The sequence below is a fragment of the Onychostoma macrolepis genome, chromosome 21, assembly GCF_012432095.1.
Source record: "Onychostoma macrolepis isolate SWU-2019 chromosome 21, ASM1243209v1, whole genome shotgun sequence".
NCBI classification, from domain to species: Eukaryota; Metazoa; Chordata; class Actinopteri; order Cypriniformes; family Cyprinidae; genus Onychostoma; species Onychostoma macrolepis.
Window position 1 is genome coordinate 5,477,452 of NC_081175.1, and position 20,246 is coordinate 5,497,697.

The following is a 20,246-nucleotide window of genomic DNA, read 5'->3' on the forward strand; positions in this document are numbered from 1 at the left end:
GCAATGTTGTCAAACTCCAAAATCAGATTGTTTTTAATCCTTAAAAATCCGCCATTATTTTATTTTAAAAAGTCAATAATTTTATTTTATTGACAAAATATTTTAGTTTGTCTTGTATATTTTTTTTCATTAGATCAGACATTTGAAACTGTCATGTTATAACGTGCCCCCCAGATGTTACAATGTACCCCACCTATGGGGCATGTTGTCACATTTCACTTCAATTTTTTGAGGGTAAATAAAGAAAAACATATAGGCCTACACTGTAATTATGAAACAAAGCGACATATTTGCACTAGTGCTGTCAAATGATTAATTGCGATTAATCGCATCCAAAATAAAAAAAAATTGTTTACATAATATACTGTATGTGTGTGTACTGTGTATATATTTATTATGTACACTACAGTCATGGCCAAAAATATCTGCACCCTTGGTAAATATGATCAAAGAAGACTGTGAAAATTAATCTGCATTGTTAATTGATCTTTTGATCTTTTATTTAAAAAATTCACTAAAATCTAACCTTTCATTGGAGAATAAGAAATTTAAAATGGGGAGAAACATCATTATGAAATAAATGTTTTTCTCTAATACACATTGGCCACAATTAACAGCACCCTTTCATTCAATACTTTTTAAAACCTTCATTTCCCAGTTTAACAGCTCTAAATTTTCTCCTATAATGCCTGATGAGGTTAGAGAACACCTGACAAGAGATCAGAGACCATTCCTTCATCCAGAATCACTCCAGACCCTTCAGATTCCCAGCTCCATGTTGGTGCTTCTTCTCTTCAGTTCACCTCACTCATTTTCTACAGGGTTCAGGTCAGAGGACTGGAATGGCCATAGCAGAAGCTTGCTCAGTGACCCATTTTTGTGTTGTTTTTGAGGTTTGTGTTTGGATTATTGTACGGTTGTAAGATCCAAACATGGCCCATTATAAGATTTATAACAGAGTCAGTCACTTATTGATTTTTTATCTGTTGGTATCTGATAGAATCCATGATGCCGTGTGTCTAAACAAGATGTCCAGGACCTCCAGCAGAAATATAGGCCCACAACATCAAAAATACAGCAATATATTTCATTGTACACATGGGGTACTTTTTATCCCTGTGTTCACCAAACCCATCTTGAGTGTTTGCTGCTAAAAAGCTCTTTTTTTTTTTTAGTTTCATCCGTAGAAGCCAGTCCCATTTGAAGTTCCAGTCGTGTCTGTCAACTGAATATGCTGGAGTTTGTTTTTGGATGAATAAGGAGAATTTTTCTTGAAACCCTCCCAAACAACATGTGGTGATGTAGGTGCTGTTTGACAATTTTTTTTAAAAGGTTTTCTGACCCCGAGACTCAACTATTTTCTGCAATTCTCCAGCTGTGGTCCTTGGAGAGTCTTTAGCCACTCAAACTCTCCTTCTCACCGTGCATTAGGACGATATAGACACACGTCCTCTTCCAGGCAGTTTCGTAACATTTTATGTTGATAGGAAATTCTTAATTATTGCCCTGATGGTGGAAATGGGAATTTTCACTGCTCTAGCTCTTTTCTTAAAGCCACTTATCTATCACTTATCTCAATTATCTTTTGTTGCACATCAGAAATATATTCTTTGGTTTTTCTCGTTGCGATGGATGATTAAGGGAATTTGGGCTTTGTTTTCCCTCCTATTTATATTTCTGTGAAACAGGAAGCCATGGCTGGATAATTTTATGTTCATAATCACCCTGGAGTGCTCAAAATTGTGAATATGAATGGGAATATACTTCAGAGATATTTTACTCATAAGAATTTCTAGGGGTGCCAATAATTGTGTCCAACGTGTATTTGAGAAAAACATTTACTTCATAATGATATTTCCCCCCATTTTAAATTCTTATTATCCAATGAAAGGTTATATTTTTGTGAATTTTTTTAATAAAAGATCAAAAGAATTAACAATGCAGATTAATTTTCACAGCCTTCTTTGATCATATTTACCAAGGGTGCCGATGTTTTTGGCCATGACTGTATATATATATATATATATATATATATATATATATATATAAACACACAGACATACAGTATATATTTTGAAAATATTTACAAGTATTTACACATATATATTTATATTCATATAATTTATGTTATATATAAATATATTTAATATATAAACATAACATATTTTTCTAAAATATATACATACATGTGTGTGTATTTATATATACATAATAAATATACACAGTACACACACATATGTAAACTATGTAAACAAAAACTTTCATTTTGGATGCGATTAATCGCGATTAATCGTTTGACAGCACTAATTTGTACTAGACAAGTGTGAAATTACTGTGGTTAAAAAAATAAAAATAAAAAATACTCTGAACCCCATGTGGATTTACACAAACTGAGAAAGTTAAACAGTGTTAGGTTGTGCCCTGCTCTCCCTACAGTCAATCAATCAATCAATATAATTCCAACTCCTAGGCTAAATAAGAACATGACAATTCGCTCTTATAAATAATAAATTAATTATTTAAAATTCACAATTTACGGATTTAACGTCGGTTTCCAATATAAGGACATAAAAACATGAAAATATAGCCTACAACACACAGCAGCAGTAGGATTGACCTCAATAGTCCAACTACCTCGGGTCTTCGGAGCTTTTCTCCAGGATGACGCGGTAAATTCGAAGTCGGCCAGTAGGCGGACAGACGCAGGAGCTTCTTTCAACAAACACCCCTCCCACCCACCAGACTGGGGCAAAACAAGCCATCCTCCAGCAAGCGAGAAGCGACGGGAGCAAGAAGCATGGTCAGCGGGAACAACACAGATGTCTCCTATCCGACAGAGACGTACAACCGAAAAAAATGACCGTGGGATTGTGCCATCGCATTTTCCCCTCCTTCATGTGTCCGTGAGCTGCACGAGCACAGTATAAAGTAATGCGCATACTAAATCCAGTCAAAAGATGAAATGCTTCTCCCGGTACCTGCCTTACATCTTCAGACCGCCGAGTAGCCTCCTCTCGTCCAGCTGTCACACTGAGGGTAAGCGAGTGAGTGGAGATGATGCTACACTGCTTAAAGTGCAAACCAGATGTTTGTTGGTGTTGTTGGATCGTATTGCGTTAGAAACGCGGGCTGTGAAAACAGTCGTCTACCTAGACAACATTTCGACATTTCATCTACCTAGACAACATTGTGGGGCATCATAGCGTTCGCGTCTAAAAATGTTTGATAGCGTTGTCTAGTGCAGATTTTGAAACATGCTGCAAATACTAAATTTGTGGTAACAAATAAACTGATTTTATTATGTTTCAGACTACTTACATAAAATGTATATATAAATATCAGTTGTATAACAACAGGCTATAACACAATGCCATTCAATGATGTTTGAGAAAAAAAAAACACTTTCCTAAAAAGTCTGTTATAGCCTATCACTTTTGATATACTGTATGATGTGTAATGAAGGAAGTTTATTCAGTCAAATAAATGTTCATCTTGAACATAACTAACAGTATAACACTTATTCTTACCTTTACTTTATAAAACATCTATAAAATAAAATCACAGCAAAAAAGCCATACCACAACCTGAAGATGTACATTTTTAGACTTTAAAGGCCTTTTAAAAGTATGAACTATCAATCAGATGACAGAAGGTGTGTAGGAGATTGTGTACCAGCAAAGCAAAGTTTTGATCATGTTCATAACTTACATAAGAAATTCATGTGACAAATATGATAAATAGGGTTAACATCTAAACCGAATAGGTTTCAGAACTATATTTAATATGGTGAATCAGTCTAGAAATTTAGCAGTTTGACATTTCACATTTACTCCAGAGATTTACAGTCATCACAATATGAAATCACACTCTAGGGCTTTTGTTTTTAATAAATACAGCAGATAACATATATTAACACATTGCACGTCTGAATTCACTAAACGTGAACTTTTATAAGCAGCAGAATGTCTTTCTTGCATGAGCTTGCTCTTCCAGTCTCCTGCGTTCAGTTATGTCAGTGAACTCATAAATAGAAATATGAGGTACAAAGTTATGTACAGACGTTATGAGAACCCAATTGAAACATACCTTTTTTGTTGGCATCCAAAGCAGCTTTAAACTAGATCTTGTTCTTAATTACATTTACATTTAAATCATTTAACAGACACTTTTATCCAGAGGGATATTATTACCTGTAAAACAGGTATTTTTGTATTTTATACATAAATTTTATATTTTACTTTACATTTATTTTATTATGATATTTATTATAATATGTGTATTTTTTAAAACCTGTTAAATATTAAATATTTAATTTCATCGAATTACATTTAATCTACTTATTTATAATCCAACATTATCTAATGCATGATTAGATTAATTTCAATTTGAATTCAGCCAACTGTTTAAACAGTAACCTAACATTTTCCCTTAGAAGCACACACTTGCATTTGCAAAAATGCAGTTTGGCTCATATTACCTTCATACCTCTTGTCTTAGCTATATATAGGACTGAATGAACCTAAGGGGGAAATACCTTGCTGGTGCAGCACTGGAGCTACTAATAGATAAAGATATCTCTATAGGGCCCTGTAACAGTAAGTCTCGAGTTTCTGCCAGGAAAGAGATATTTCATTACAAACCCATCTCCAATACCCTCCTCCTGTAGCCATCATATTGGACATGTAATACCATACAACACCTGCAGCTACACATCTTCTTCTCCCATACTCATCTATCCACTCGCTGTCTTTCATTTTCCTTTGATTCCTCTTTTATCCGGAGGATGCGAATACTGGGTTATCATGTGGTTCTCAGAGCCTTCTGAAAGATTTCCGTTGACTGTCTGTCTTCATGCATGATTCTGTGCTCTCGTCTCTTGCTGACTCCATCTGTGTCTGCTGCTCAAGCCAGATCGATTGGACCTTAAAAGGTTACAGGCCCCTTGCTGGCAATGATGTATTACAATACTGTATTATGCAGTCCTATTACCAGTTTATGTTTATGTTTTGAAGTCCATTCTGGTGCCAGGGAGTTTCCTTTTATGAGACAAGCTTGTGAGCTCCATTGGGAATTTTTACAGTAAGGCTACATTGTACTTTGCTTAATTAGAAATAAATAAATCCATGTAAATGTCAGAATTAAAATACTTTTGCTTTTGCTGATCACATGCTTGACTTACAATACTATGAGTAAAGGTAGTTTGTGTGTGTGCTGTGAAGATACGTGAAAATAAATAAATACATTAATTACAATACAGTGAAGAAATGTATTTAATAGTATATACATGAAGTAAATGTGAATATACCTGCAGGGTTCAAAGAGACTAAAGGCAAATTTTATAAAGTTATGAGCAGAGAGGGTGCGCACACACAGACAAATCATATTTTAAAAACTTCATTATAAAATGTATATTCATTTACAACACATTAACAGCAATAATAAGATATTCCTGTTGTCACTGCGTAGAGTTGTCATGGTAACATTCCAGGTGAAGATAATGAGGAAATTAAGTTGCCTTTCATTGCTCCCTTCACCAAAACGGCTTCATTATGACACACAAGTGCCCTTCTCTCCTCCAAAGTCCCCACTTCAAGGGCTCTGCCGTTCTGAGTGAGTAGGGCATAGGATGCTCGCTTCCAATTCGTATTTGCCCATGGAGTTTTCTGCATTCTCGGGGACCGGAAACACTCTGACAGTAAAAACTCTGGGAGCTGTTTGTGTGTAAGAACACAGTCCTGCTCTTTGTTCTGAAACATGCAGCACAGCAGATTAAATTACTAAATTAAAATACACACACTGTGGTGTGTCTCAGCTCTCTGTCAGAAAGAAGCTGGAACATGAAAGCACAGCTGGTGGTATCAGTATATCAATACAATGGAAACCGAATACTGAAACCATTTCAAATATGTATTTTTGACAACACCACTGTGCAGTACAAAGACAAAACAATTTCTGAAATCAGTGCTACATGACTAGAGAAAACGCTAAACAATTATATGATCAGTAAGTCATTACTTTAGCTCATCAAAATAAGTTAAGCAATTTCAACTTTTTAAAAATAAGATGTATAAAATTCAGCATAATTTTTTAAGTTGGTTTAATATAATTGAAGTTGAAATCAACCAAGTTGTTTATACTTGATAAAATTGAGCAACTGAACTTAAGTCTTTAAGTTGAAATAGGTGGAATTTTTACTTTTCAATGCAGGCACTTGTTGTTGCAGTCTCCGTTTTTTGGGTGTTGTTCCATCTTTAGTTTTGTGGAATAACTGATTTGTGCAAAACAAATTCAGTGTGCATGACATGTGCGACCTGTGTGTACGAAGATGCTGTGCGCTATTCTCACAACAAAAATGATAGTGGTGTGAAAACAGCAGTGTGATCATAGCAACGGTGTTTGTATGAGCTCCGCAACTTTTCGTTAAATTTGCAAGCTGTTTCAAATGCCAAGCTTTGTTTCGGACTTTGGCAGGCTGAAAAAACTCCAAATGAACTTCGTATTGGCCTAATTTTGCTGATATGATGTCGTACGTACCAGTTCGGTCTTTAGTTTCGCTCTAAGTATCGAGTAGTGCTGTCAAATGATCAATCAAGATTAATCTCATCCGAAATAAAAGTTTTTGTTTACATAATATATGTGTGTGTACTGTGTATATTTATTATGTATATATAAATACACACACATGCAAGTATATAGTTAAGTAAAATATGTTATTGTTATTGTTGGCTAAACGTCTGATGCATATGGCACACAAAAGTGGAAACACTTCAGGAGTTTCGAAAGTCGTCGTCGGATTGGTTGAATTATACAGGATTTCCGGGAGACGTGTGTGTGTCGCGTTCTTTAACGTTCCGCCTGGAAACAAAGATACCGTGTCGCCAAACCCCCTCACGAAAGAAGAAAGCCGTCGTGTTTACAACTGTGACGACAAACACTTATCAGGATCAAATAAAAGCTGGATTTTCAAAAGTATGTGAAATATGTAAAGTTAGCGGCATAAAATCTTTAAAATACGTCTGAGAGTTCTGTTATTGTGGCGACATTTCCACGGCCCGAAACGTGACGATGAACGAAACGAACTGTGATTGGTTGTTTGACATGTCGGTCAAACGGCCTCATGGGCGGGCCTTGGCCAATGAATGCTGCCATGGATTCCAGACCTTCAGCCGTCAGTCTGAAGGTCTGGCTACGCGAGACTAATAAACAACTGCTTATGTAAATGTAAAGGTTGATCGACCACTTCTTCACTGCTGTTTCTTGCTGGTTCAGCTGATTTGTTTGTAGAATAATGCAAGAGAGTGAGTCAAGTAGGATTTGTTCCTGGATCTCTTTGGTCCTGAAACAATATTCTTATCAATCAGATGGTAGATATGGTGTTGAGGCTCGAACACCGTTATCAGCTTATTATTTCCATCTGATTTCAGGGGTAGTTAATGGTTAGGGTTTGGGAAAGTGTTTAGTAAGTGCACTGTCAGTTGCTTTGTATGAAAGCATCTGCTAAATGGCCACTTACTGCTTAAAAGATACCGTCACACAGTGGTCACAAAGCATCCTACATTTCATGTGTAGAAGCAAAGGAGATATTATTGCATTGATTCAGCCTAGGGTAAATGTGTAGTTTACACATTTTACCTGCAATTGCTGATCACAGATGTCTGGAATAATATTTGTGTTTACTGAGCATATCACGGACTTGCTGTTCAATTGGAGCATCTTAACACTTTCCTGTTTGGCCTTAAAAGTGTTAAAGAGTGAATGTAACTGGAGTGCAGGGATGCAAGTGAGAATGGGTTAAAGAAATCAGATAGGACAAACTGAACCAAAGCACAGGAAAGAAATGAGGAAAGAGAGCAGCATGCACGATAGGCCAGTTTTGAATGCTTTGCGAAAGCATTGCAAGTATGCAGTCATATTTTACATACCCAACATGTGTTCTTCGCTACTTTGGAATTAACAAACCTCAGCACTTACAGGGATAGTTCACCCAAATATGAAAATTCTGTTGTAATGTACTGACACTCATGTAGATCCAAACTTGTATGAAAATATTTTGAAACGAAATCTCTTATAATGTGGTCAGTGGAAGCCAATGGTATGTGTGAGTGATATTTATTGTCTATGATAATATCAATATCAATAATATCAATATCGCCAACACAAATGGTTCTAATTAAACCTGGAGCAGAACATTTGTGTGTCTTGGAGTGAGACTGCAATGTTTCATTCCTGAAGTCAATGATCCAAAGATTCATTCTTTGGCCCTGTCACAAATCGCACCCTTAACCCTTGCGGTCTTCCTCTGAGGCCACACTTTTGTGATGTAATGCTGCTTTGCTCATCTCAGTGTGGGCTCGGCAGAAGTGTGCATCTAGGGCAGATTGTGTGCTATTTGGGGCAGGGCCATAAAGACAGTTGCTTGCTTTGGTATCTAAATGAATCAGCTGTTTTGAAATAATTTTTTGAATGAATGATTCAATGAATCACTCATCAAGACAGACAGTTGCTGCCACCTACTGTTAGTTTTAGTGTCATATTTATTTATATATGACAGGCAAGTCAGCCAAGATCCCAGCACAAAAACACACTCAGCAAAATATTGTTTAATTATTGTTATTGAAAAAAATCCCTCAAAATATAGAGATATCATTTTTTTTGTCAAAAATGCACATACTTAGCCATTGGTATACCTAAAAGGGTCAGGTACAACTTAAATGTGAAGCTAAAGCCATTGGTTTGGTTTGGTTACCAACATTCTTCATAAAATGTTCATACAGGTTTAGAAAAGCTTGAGAATGAATAAATGATGACAGCATTTTCATTTTTGGGTGAACTATCCCACTCTAAATTTTAATTTTGATATATGCTGTTCAGCACACACCATGGCATCAATAAATTATGCAAATTTCTATTTATTTTTTGCTGCCTTTACTGATGTTTTGCTCTTGTTGTGATTGTTCATGATCTCTACTATGTCGTTAACACCGAGTTCTAGTCATGTTTTTTTTTTCATCAATAATAGCCTAGTCGATTTCCAGTAATTCTCAAATAATAAAAACCATTCTGAGATTGCAAGGGCTGTTATGACAGCATGATGAAATAGTTTGAAGTTTTTAGTGTTTATGAATTGCATTATGACATTTTGTAGCCCAAAAATGTGTGAAATTGAGCTTGTGTTAACATAATTGCATAGAGTATGAACAAAGGGGACAACCAGCAGAAGTAGTGTGTAAGTTTTTAGGCGGTATGTGAGATAGTGACAGAGTGAAGTATAGGGGCTGAAAAGCATCAGTCAGAACAAAGGAACGAGATTAAGTGATCTGATAGTACTTGGAAGCTGGTAACTGGCATTGACTTCGAAAGCAGGAGTAACATTATGTGGGTACAACCTGAATCACAAATGATTCATGGTACATATCAGACTTGTTTACATCTTGATGTTGTTTTCAGTGCCTTTTATCAAATTCAGCTGCTCTTTTTCCTTTTATAAATCTTGACATCTCGTTTAATTCCTGCCTCATCCCACCTTCTATTCTGGAGTATTAGAATCAATCACATGCAGATGCTGTCTTCCTTGGATCTGTCAGAGAAATCTGGGGCCAATTGTGTGCGTGTGTGTGTGTGTATGTGTTCATTAAGGGACATCTTTGACAGCTACTGTTTGAGCTGCTGAATGGCTGAGACCATGCTGTGCAAGTCTTGATTTTGGAAGTTTACAGTACAGGAACAGAAACATATTTCTGAGACACATGCAATGTTGATCATGTCATGGAGCTTTTACGATGAGCACAAGAGAGTTTTATTTTTGCTCTTCTCACAGAAAAGGTATTAAAGTTTTTTGGGGTTGTGAAATATGGTAAGATAGCACAGGATTTTTTAAAACATCATTATGAAGAAAATTGGTGCTTGACCCATGCCAGTTTTGTAAGTAACTGTTGTGTGGCTGCTACTGTTCTGAAAAGTTTTTATCTCATTGCTACTGGGTTACAAAAGGTATCCTGGGTGGTTTAAATACTAGTTTTGACCATATACAATGGTACTCAATAATTTGACCCAATGTGCAATACATGTCACGGTAACCAGGTTAGCAAAACGTCTGTCATTATGTGAACTCTTGATTCAGCTGAGCTGTAATAGAACAGATGGGTTATTTAATACAGAAACACATTTCCCTCAGGTGGTGTATGAGGAACATTGAACTTTTCACAAGTAGATCCTTTATTACTTTATAAGCCCTTTGTGTCAATGCTGGCTTTGACAGGAAAGAGGCCGAGATGAGACAAAAGTAAAAAGAAAAGAATATCATTAAATAATTCATATTTCATAACACAATGTGAATTTAACTATTACTGAAAATGGTTTTATATATCATTTTATTTATGATTGTTTCGCTAGTTCCACAGTTGATGCCATGCAATTACGATAAATTCAAGAAGCATGTTATTCCAAACATACTTGTTTTTAGTGCACAGTCAATAAATCATCAAATACAGTACATGCTTTTCAAAAACATGATTTATATCTTTAGCTTTAGTGTGCCAGTAAATCAAACCAAGCACACTTTTCAGGCAAAACATTTAATAGAATAGTGGACCATATTCTTAGTTATGAACTACAGTGAGGAAAAAAATTATTTGATTCCCTGCTGATTTTGTACGTTTTCCCACTGACAAAGAAATGATCAGTCTATAATTTTAATGGTAAGTTTATTTGAACAGTGAGACAGAACAACAACAACAAAAAATCCAGAAAAAAAGTTTAAAAAAGTTATAAATTGATTTGCATTTTAATGAGTGAAATAAGTATTTGATCCCCTATCAGTCAGCAAGATTTCTGGCTCCCAGGTGTTTTTTATACAGGTAAGGAGCTGAGATTAGGAGCAATCTCAGTTTGTTACCTGTATAAAAGACAACCTGTCCACAGAAGCAATCAATCAATCAGATTCCAAGAGCTGTCCAAGGATGTCAGGGACAAGATTGTAGACCTACACAAGGCTGGAATGGGCTAACGATAACGATAATTAGACGATATTTTGCAGAGTGTGTTATTGTGCTGATATTTGACTACCATGGACAGCTGCAGTTTTTGATATTCTTCATATTCTGTGTGGTCAGTTCACATCAGTGATAGAAATTAATCTTTTCATAAAGCAATTTTTTCTTTTTAATCAAATTGTTACATTTAATCAGTCAATTAGAATAATAAGACATTTAGGCTGTTACCAAACAAATGAAACCAGTATCAACTAAATTAATCTTTGCAGAAGTTGCATCTGAAGTGGCATTTAGATGTATTTACACACTGTTCAGGACATGGGGTGCTTTAACCTGCAGTTACAAATGCATAATGTTTTGATATTTTAAACATAAAGCATTGAACACTGATATTTGAAATTATTTTAAAATGAACAGATACTTTGAATGTGAAATTAAACTCGCCAGTAGGTGGCAGCAAGTCACTGTTAACAAGTGAGTCATTGCGACTGAACCGAATCATTTAAACGGTTGATTCATTCAGAAACTAAACAACATCATCCTGTTACTCAGAGACGCAAAACAGTGCTGTAGCTGTTTAGAATTATTTTTTGTTGGCGAAATGGAGCAAAAACAGGCAATATGGTGTCTAAAAATGATTATCGCCTTCAATAATGAACGCGATATTGCGTAGCTTGTCAGTGAACTACGGCTCTGTGTATTAAATGGCGCTCTATTTGAAAACATGTGATGGAGATTTAGCTCTAATCACGGAACCGGCTTTACTGATGAGATGCGCATGAATATCGTGTTCGATATATCGCCCAGCCCTACCTGCAACATGACTGATTTTAGTAGGGGAAAGTGCAAAAACGGGAGTAAACCAAATGATTATCTGCGTAAATTAAAAGCAGCTGGACTCGACAGTGATCTTTGCAACTTACCAAAGAACCACACTGACTTGTGGCCAGGAATCTGGTTTCCTGCTATTTGCCTCATTTCAAGCCAATTGGAGATCAATAGCAGTTTTATTTTAAAATAACACATTAGATGCATTCAAGAATGTGGCACGCTGTCTGAAGCTTCAGAACAGGATTCTGGAGCTCCAGTGTAGGGGTCGACTGATATGTGTTTTTCAGGGCCAATGCTGACACGATTATTATTTTGAACTAGTGCTGTCAAACGATTAATCCAAAATAAAAGTTTTTGTTTATATAATATGTGTGTATGCTGTGTATATTTATTATGTTGGGTAAACGTACCTATTAAGCTCATGTACCCATTAAGCACACTTCCATTTTTGAGATCAGATTATAAAAAGAAAAAAATATTTATTATCCTACTTGATGTCTTAACCAATTGATATATTTGTTACTATATACCTCCTATAATTTCAAGTCAATCAGACCATTGCACACTGAGATATGAGTCTCCATGTGTTCACACTGTCTGGCGGCCATTTTGAAAGTTGTCTAAAAACTTTCACCAAAAGAGAAGCCCCTTAAATGTGCAGGTTTTTTTTTTAGATGTTTAAGCCTTTATTTTGGGTAAGTTTCACTACTTTTTGTAAAATTATGAGATTAATGTTCAGACTTTTGCATATTATAACCTGGAACTTGGATGTGGGAAATAATTACATTAAATCCAAAAGATAGTTTTAGCAACACAGCGCAGATGCTAGAACACAGTTAGCTGACTAGCTGTATAAGATTATGTGCTACACTAATATAATACTTCACAGGCATTACTGGCTTGTACTTTTACATCCATAATATTATAAATTTACAGTTTATTGCTGGTCTGTTGTTTTACAGTGCTGTAATTTTTAAAGATTTCATATTATTTTAAGGTGAGCTCAAAGGGTGCACTACTATGAAAATCACACAGCTTCAGTGTAACATCAATAAGAAAAGTATAATTTCATAGATGATGTTAATAATAGTTGTTCATATTAAAATATGTATGAACTTAATAACATGACCTATACTATTTATTTAGCAAAATTCTGTCATTTTAATAAATATTACATGAAATTTATTTTAAAAAATTTGCTGCTCCAATTAAACTCAGTGTGCTCTCTTTAAGCTCTTCCACATTGAACGTCTGTGTAAATACTTCATAAACAGACTTTAAATATTAACTGATGGTTGTCACTTTGTTAAGTTAATACATTTTCTATGAATTCTGTCAACTCAAATCTGCAGACTCTCCAGACTGTGAATCGGTGGAAAATTGGGGGAAAAATCATGTAGTGTATTCCAGCCTTAAGAGGCTATAGATAAGTTGACATCCATTTAAAAAGAGGTTTCATAACGAGGCTAGTTTCTGTGTTCATCCCCATGAATTAAATGTTTTATTGGTTTGTTTTATTTGATTTTTGAATGTGTTACTTAGCTGAACGTGGACTAGTATAGATGTTGCAATGTGCTTAGATGACACTTCATTATGAATATATAACTGATCTACCTTGTTGCTTGATTTTAGTGTTCTATTGTTTTGCGATTGACTTTTTACCTTCAAAAATATATATTTTTACAATTATTCTTTAAATATTTTGCTTAAAATTAACAAGAATATTTAATAAAACATGATGTGGGCTTAATGGGAACAGGGGTGTGCTTAAAGGGTACAAAAATGTACACATTAAGCACAGCCAGACTTTTTGAATTTAATGATGTATCTTAATTGAAATGTTTTTGTCATTTAAAATAAAATTAAATATTTTTGTGTGAGAGATTAATATTTTTTTAACATAACTTTTTGAACTGAAACCAATATCTTGTGCACTAAAAATGTCTCGATGTAGATTTTGGTGAGCTTAATCGGTACGTTTACCCTATATATAAACCCATGCATGTATATATTTAAGAAAAATATGTTAATGTATATATATTAAATATATTTATGTATAATATATAATATGTAAATAATATATATATATATATATATATAATATATAGTATGTAACATGTAAATATAAAAAAATATATACTCTATGTGTGTGTATTTATATATATACATAATACATATACACAGTACACATACATATATTATGTAAACAAAAACTTTTATTTTGGATGCGATTAATCGTTTGACAGCGCTATTTTGAACCGATATGTATGTCTGGTGTAAAAATCAAAATTAATGACAAAATTAAGAATTACAAGGGCTCTGACAAAAGCTTTCTTTAAATGCTTTTAAATGATTTTATCTGCAAATCGGTTTTGAAAATGAGCGATACCAATAACCATAAAAATGCTTAATATTGGCACCAGTAATCAGCTAGGCCGATAATCGGTCGACCCCTACTCCAGTGCCTTGATTCCACCAGTCAAGGTGCTTTTGTGAAGTTATCAGTATCTGTTAGCAAAGCCATCTTGGCCTCATGGGACTTTCAGTGGCACAGTGAAAAGCAGAACAGTCTAGACAGTCCCATTGGCTCTAATGTTTCTGCATGCTCTGAGAGGTTTGACTGCCGTCATCAATGATGGTAGAAGACAGTCAGCAGTGCTAGTCTTGTTTTGGTCCCCAAAGGATGCTATTGATGCTATTGAGGCAGACTTTTCAAGGGGGTATCATATAAACAGAGACCTACAGTCTCATTTTGATTGAGCAAGCTTGCTGTGAAGTTATGGAATGCACCTGTCACACAATGCACGCTACTTGCACAGCTGTGTAGTCTGACACCATTGTGCCATTCCAACAGTTCCACTCAGTATTTGTGCATCCTAATATAAAGGATTTATGTAAAAACGACACCGTTGAGAAAGCAGCTGAGACAGTGGTGTAAATGTGGGTCAAGTTAAATCGGTAGGAGTAAATCAAGAGATTTGGCCTGCAAGTAGATGTACATCTGGGTGGCGTTATGTATGCATGAGGAAGTGGCGACCAATGATTGTATAGTTCATCAAGCAAATGTTTGTATTACGTTACAACAACACTCTTAAAAATGAAAGTTCAAAAAGAAGAAACATTTTTGATTCCCCAAAGAACCTTTTCTGTGAACAGTTCTTAAAAGAAACATTTTTTTCTTAGTGTGAAAAACTTTTTTTTTTTAAGTCTAAAGAACCTTTTTCCACTATAAAGAATGGAATGGAAAGATTCCATGTTAAAGGTTCTTTATGGAACCAAATATGCCAATAGAGAATGTTTACATTTTTTGAAGGTCTAGAATAATTTTGATGAATTTTTAGTTATGCTGTTTTAGTCCAAATTATTATTATTATTATTATTATTATTATTATATAGACTGTAAAATGTTTTTAAGTTGGATCAATGGAGTATATTCTACAAGAAAATACTATTTCGTATCTCTACTTCAGAATTTTGTGTTTAATTCAATGTGTTACCTTTGTTCTCTATCGAACTCCATCATGATAAGAAATATTACTTTTAAAACTATGGTAAGTTAAACAAACAAACAAAATAATGCAAACCAAGGAGACAGGTGTATCAGTAAAGAGCCTGAGATGAAATTTGAGAAATGTGATATGTGTAGAAAACAAAGAAAAAGCATTACTTGTTAACAGAATATTCCCAAACATGCAGATTTTTTTTTTTTTTTTTTTTTAATCAAATTATACAGAAGTATACAAAATATATGTATTTTTTTTTTGTTTAGGATACATAACATACTATGGTATCATTTTATTCCAATAAAGCTTAAAATGTCATTTCACAGTTTGAGATGTGGTGGAAATTGCACAGTGGTGGAAATTCAGGAAATATTAAAAATGACAGGTTGGTCCTATAATGCATGTATGTTTCTCACTGCTGAACAATGTTGCTCGACAAATTATATAAACTCTCGAGAGTGTGAAAAGTTTGTTAAGGAGCTTTACATCAAACATGCAACTGGAAACTGGACAATGAACAAAAGAAACTGGGAGCATTAAATAAAAATTATAATGAGGGACTAAAACAAGGCACAGGTGGGGAATAATCAGTTAACTTATTGGTAACTAAGGAAACAAACTGGTGTCAAAAACAAAGGAAAGAGGAACGAAAACACAGGAAGAAAAGGGCAAACTAATGGTTCATGAAAACTAAACCAGAACTGTGACAGTCTTTTGACAAAATTCATTCAAACTAATCATACACATTCACAATTAAAGGGGTCATATGAAGCTTTTTAAAATATCATTATTTTGTGTTTTTGTATAACAGAATATGTTGACATGCTTTAATGTTCAAAAAACACATTATTTTTCAAATACTATACATTATTGTATTTCCTCTCTCAAACACATAGTTTTCTACAAAGCCCCTCCTTCCTACAAGCGCAGTCTGCTCTGATTGGCCAGCTGACACAGTGCATTGTGATTGGCTGAATACCACAAGCACACGTCGGAAATGTAACGCCCCTTACCATAATCGCGAGCTTCAGCTTTCAAAGTAAATATAAAGATAGTTAATAATGTCCTTAGTTTTACCATCAGTTCAAGCCCGAGGGGAACAGAGTCATGTGACGGACACAGTGATGATGCTCGTATGTATTTGCAGTACACAAGCCGCGGTTAAGACAGTTGATTCCACTGTCATGTGACCCTGTCTCTCTCTCTCTCTCTCTCTCACACACACACACACACACACACACACACGCGTTACTCTACACTGCGCATAACTCCGCATTTGAACAGTCAATAGCAAATACTTCAACTAATAACAAAACATACTTACAGTCGCTGATTCAGAAGCACCAGATTGTCATAGCAAAGTCAGAATTGACCCTTTTTTTTTCTTTCTTTTAGAAATAGCCTTTCTGCACAGCCAGCCTTGTACTCTCCTAGGTTCACAAAACTGTCGTCCATAAAATGCGTTGCACAAATTCGAACATTTGGGTTGTGCTGTTCTGTTGTAAGTAATCTTAATGATTCCTAATTACATCTACTTTCGGACGGCCAAATAAAGTGCTTTTGCTTTCGCACAGAAACACACAGCATCTCCCTGACATGGCTGCATCATCACTACTGCGGTTACTGAAACCACACCTTCTTTCTTTGCGTGCACATTTGGCCAGCATTATGCAAATATTTCCACATCGTGATGTAGACATGTGGGGGTGTGTTTGAATGAGGCGTTTTATCCCGGTCTGGATCAGCCTTCTCTTATAGACAGAATGAATCCTTTTGTGGGAGACTTTGAGCTTTGTAACTCTGCAGATCGTATACATGCACAAACAGCTACATAACACACTAAAGACAAGGAAAACTAGAAATCACATCATATGACCCCTTTAAACCTTAGTCATATGAAAAATCATTTAAAATCATCAACACAGAATGTTTGTTAAGATTCAGTTAGGACAGCATGGTTGTGTTCTTCTTGTAAATACAGCACTTGAAGACAGCATTACAAAAGTTTCTTGAGCTGTAGACACTTAAAGGCTGCTCTTGTGTTCCCTCATAGGACTACAATATAGTGCTGTTTTATGCCACAATGCCAAGTGCTTCAGTGAATGTAAGAGCAATGTACAGAACATTGTTACTGGCAATGCATTTGCTAAACTCCATAAAGAAGGCAGCACTTGGCTTCTGTCTCACATCTGAACATAAGTATGCACATAATCGTTGTATATGGGCTCCTTCAGTCTGTCATTGTTTCTTGCTGTGAGCATAATTGTCTCTCCTGTAGGGAGGTGGCATTTAGTGTGTCTAAGTATAAATGTGGCATACAAGTTGCCTTCATGAAATTTCTTGTGATTGATCCCAGTCTCTGTCTTATGTAAATACTTCAGATCTGTGGATTGTGGAATCGTATCTTTCACATTTACGTTTTACATATTTATGCTTTTATCCAAAGGACCTTAGATTACATTTTATCAGTTCACGCATTCCCTGGGATTTTTTTTATGCAGCTGACAGCATAACTAATGCATTTATTTATTGCAAGCTATATTTTCTTTATATGGTTTCATGCTAAAAACCTATAGTTAATCATAATCAAATCATGTTTTTCATGCTGTTTTAATTGTTTTTGTTTTTGAATGTAATCATATTTACCTTTAATCATATTTTGCCATGTTCATTTATATATACCAATATATCAATAATCATCGGTGCTCAAGAAACATTTCTAGTTGTTTTCAATAATTCTTTGATGATTAGAAAGTTTAAAAGAATAGCATTTATTGGAAATATATTTTTTCTTTTGAATGGTACCGTACCATGTGAGAACAACATTTAATGATTCTCAAGTATATGCATCAGTATAACAATACATTTACATTTTTATTAAAAATAACACTTTGAATCAATTCACTGACTGAACTGATTCATGGAATTTAAACTTACTAACTCCGACTTCTTACAAACATCATCCATGTTTGTATCTCTGAACACCAGAATATATCTTGAATCTGATGCTAAAGATACAGCTTTTTTTGTGGTTCTAACTTGTCTGTTATTGTATTCTGAGATCAGGCGAGGTCCATCAGTAACTGAACCTCACAGCAGTAGGCCGCCTCACTGGCTCATTTCAGATGCTCATTTCCTGCTCAGCTCTGCCATTAAAACATTGTCTGGAAGTGAGCCATTTATGGCAACACATTAAAACGACTTTGCTAGATAGATGGAAATCAGTAAATATCACAAGCATTAGTTTGCCCATAATATAATCAGCCTGTACATCATATCAGTAAACAACTGTAATGTTTAAAGTTGACCAGAGGGGGGCGCTGGCTGAAAAGTGTTGTAATTGTTGAGCAGGCTGCCAGCGTGATGGACAGCAGTGTGTGAAGCCAGGTGGTCTTGTTTCCGCATCACTTCCTCTGTCCTGTACTCCTGTCATTTTAGGCCTGAATAAACATTTGAACTGCCACTCCAGAAGATGTGAATGAGACGGTGTGCGTATGTGTGTGTGTGTGTGTGTGCTCATGTTCATTGTGTATGTGGCATCCTTTCCTCTGTATCTCACAGCACATATGGTCATTGTTATTCCTACTAAATGACAAAACCCGAACAGAGCCCGCTGAAGCAATGCTATCAGCTCAGCCCAAAATGCAGCAATCAGCTGAACTATTCCCAGTCAACCATTGACACGTTCATGGTGTATGGTCATGACCCATGAGAGGATTTCCCTCAAACATCCAGACCTAAAGATTGTAAAGGTCACTTTTTCTTTTTAAAGGAATAATTCACTTGAAACATTTTCTTTCTTTATTTGTGGAATAGAAAGGAAGATGTTTAGGGAAATGTCTAAATGACTCTTTCCCACATAATAAAAGTGGCTGTGAACGGGTTGAATGGGATTTTATGTTCTCCAATCAAGAAATAAAGTCATATGGATTTGGAACAACATGAGGGTGAGTAAATGATGACAATTCTTTGTGTGTATGTGTGTGTGCAAACGGTCTTTTTGAGCTCCATTAGTGCATTATGATGCTTGTACTATGCTTTCTATACATTATGATGACTCTTGTCATATACCTATATATAATTTTGCATTTCTGTATGCAATGTTAACAAATGTCATACCAGTGAGATTACTATTATTATTATTATTAATAATTGTCTTAACCTTGTAAACCCTACAGATCAACATCAAATCATGAAACTAAATTCATTTAAAAAAAAATATATATATAATTAAATTAATTTTAAGAAAATAATATATATTATTTATGCGTCATAAATAATATTCCTATATGTCTCATGCTCACAAATACTGTTTTGCTGTTTATTTGATTTAAAAGAACAGCATTTAGAATTTGAATTTTTCTAACAATGTAGCTGTAAATGTCTTTGCTGTCACTTTTGGCATCATTGCTGAATAAAAGTATTAATATTATATTAATATTAAGTTACTGTAAGTTACCATAAAAGGCTGATGTATAAATGCATTTATTGTATATAGCATTTATTTAGTATACAGTTTGGATTAGTTTCTGCCTATTATTTAATTTGTCAGGCTTTACAGGGTTAAGGACTCTGACCAAACTAATGAATATAGAAGATTTTGTACACTGCTATGAATGCTTAATGATGGAGAGACGTCTGTCCTCATTGTCATGGTTACACTGGCACAGACACAGTGGAACCGGCAGGGGTGCGGAGTTTCCCGCTACGAGCCGTCTGCCTGATTCACAGAAAAGCCCTCCCTATGTAAAGCGTGACTGATGTTATGGACAACAGGTCAGCATTTAGGAGCAATGGCTCAGCGGAGAGGAGGCCATATGGCATTTCTGGTTGGCAGAAAGACAGTCTGATTCAATTTCACTCAAAAGACCTGTTCCTGTTGCTCAACTGGTAGAGCACGGCACTAGCCATGGGTCATACT

General features: G+C 35.2%; 1 protein-coding gene across 1 annotated transcript in view; it reads left to right on the top strand.

The window, feature by feature from the left end:
• Positions 1–2,657: 2,657 nt before the first annotated feature.
• The window catches only part of ppp2r2bb (protein phosphatase 2, regulatory subunit B, beta b), a 68,949-nt gene continuing 51,360 nt past the window's right edge, over positions 2,658–20,246 (top strand). Inside the window, exon 1 of the mRNA XM_058757840.1 lies at positions 2,658–3,036. Within this exon, the coding sequence (XP_058613823.1) occupies positions 2,958–3,036 (79 nt within the window). The 5' untranslated portion in view covers positions 2,658–2,957. The remainder of the gene's footprint in view (positions 3,037–20,246) is intronic.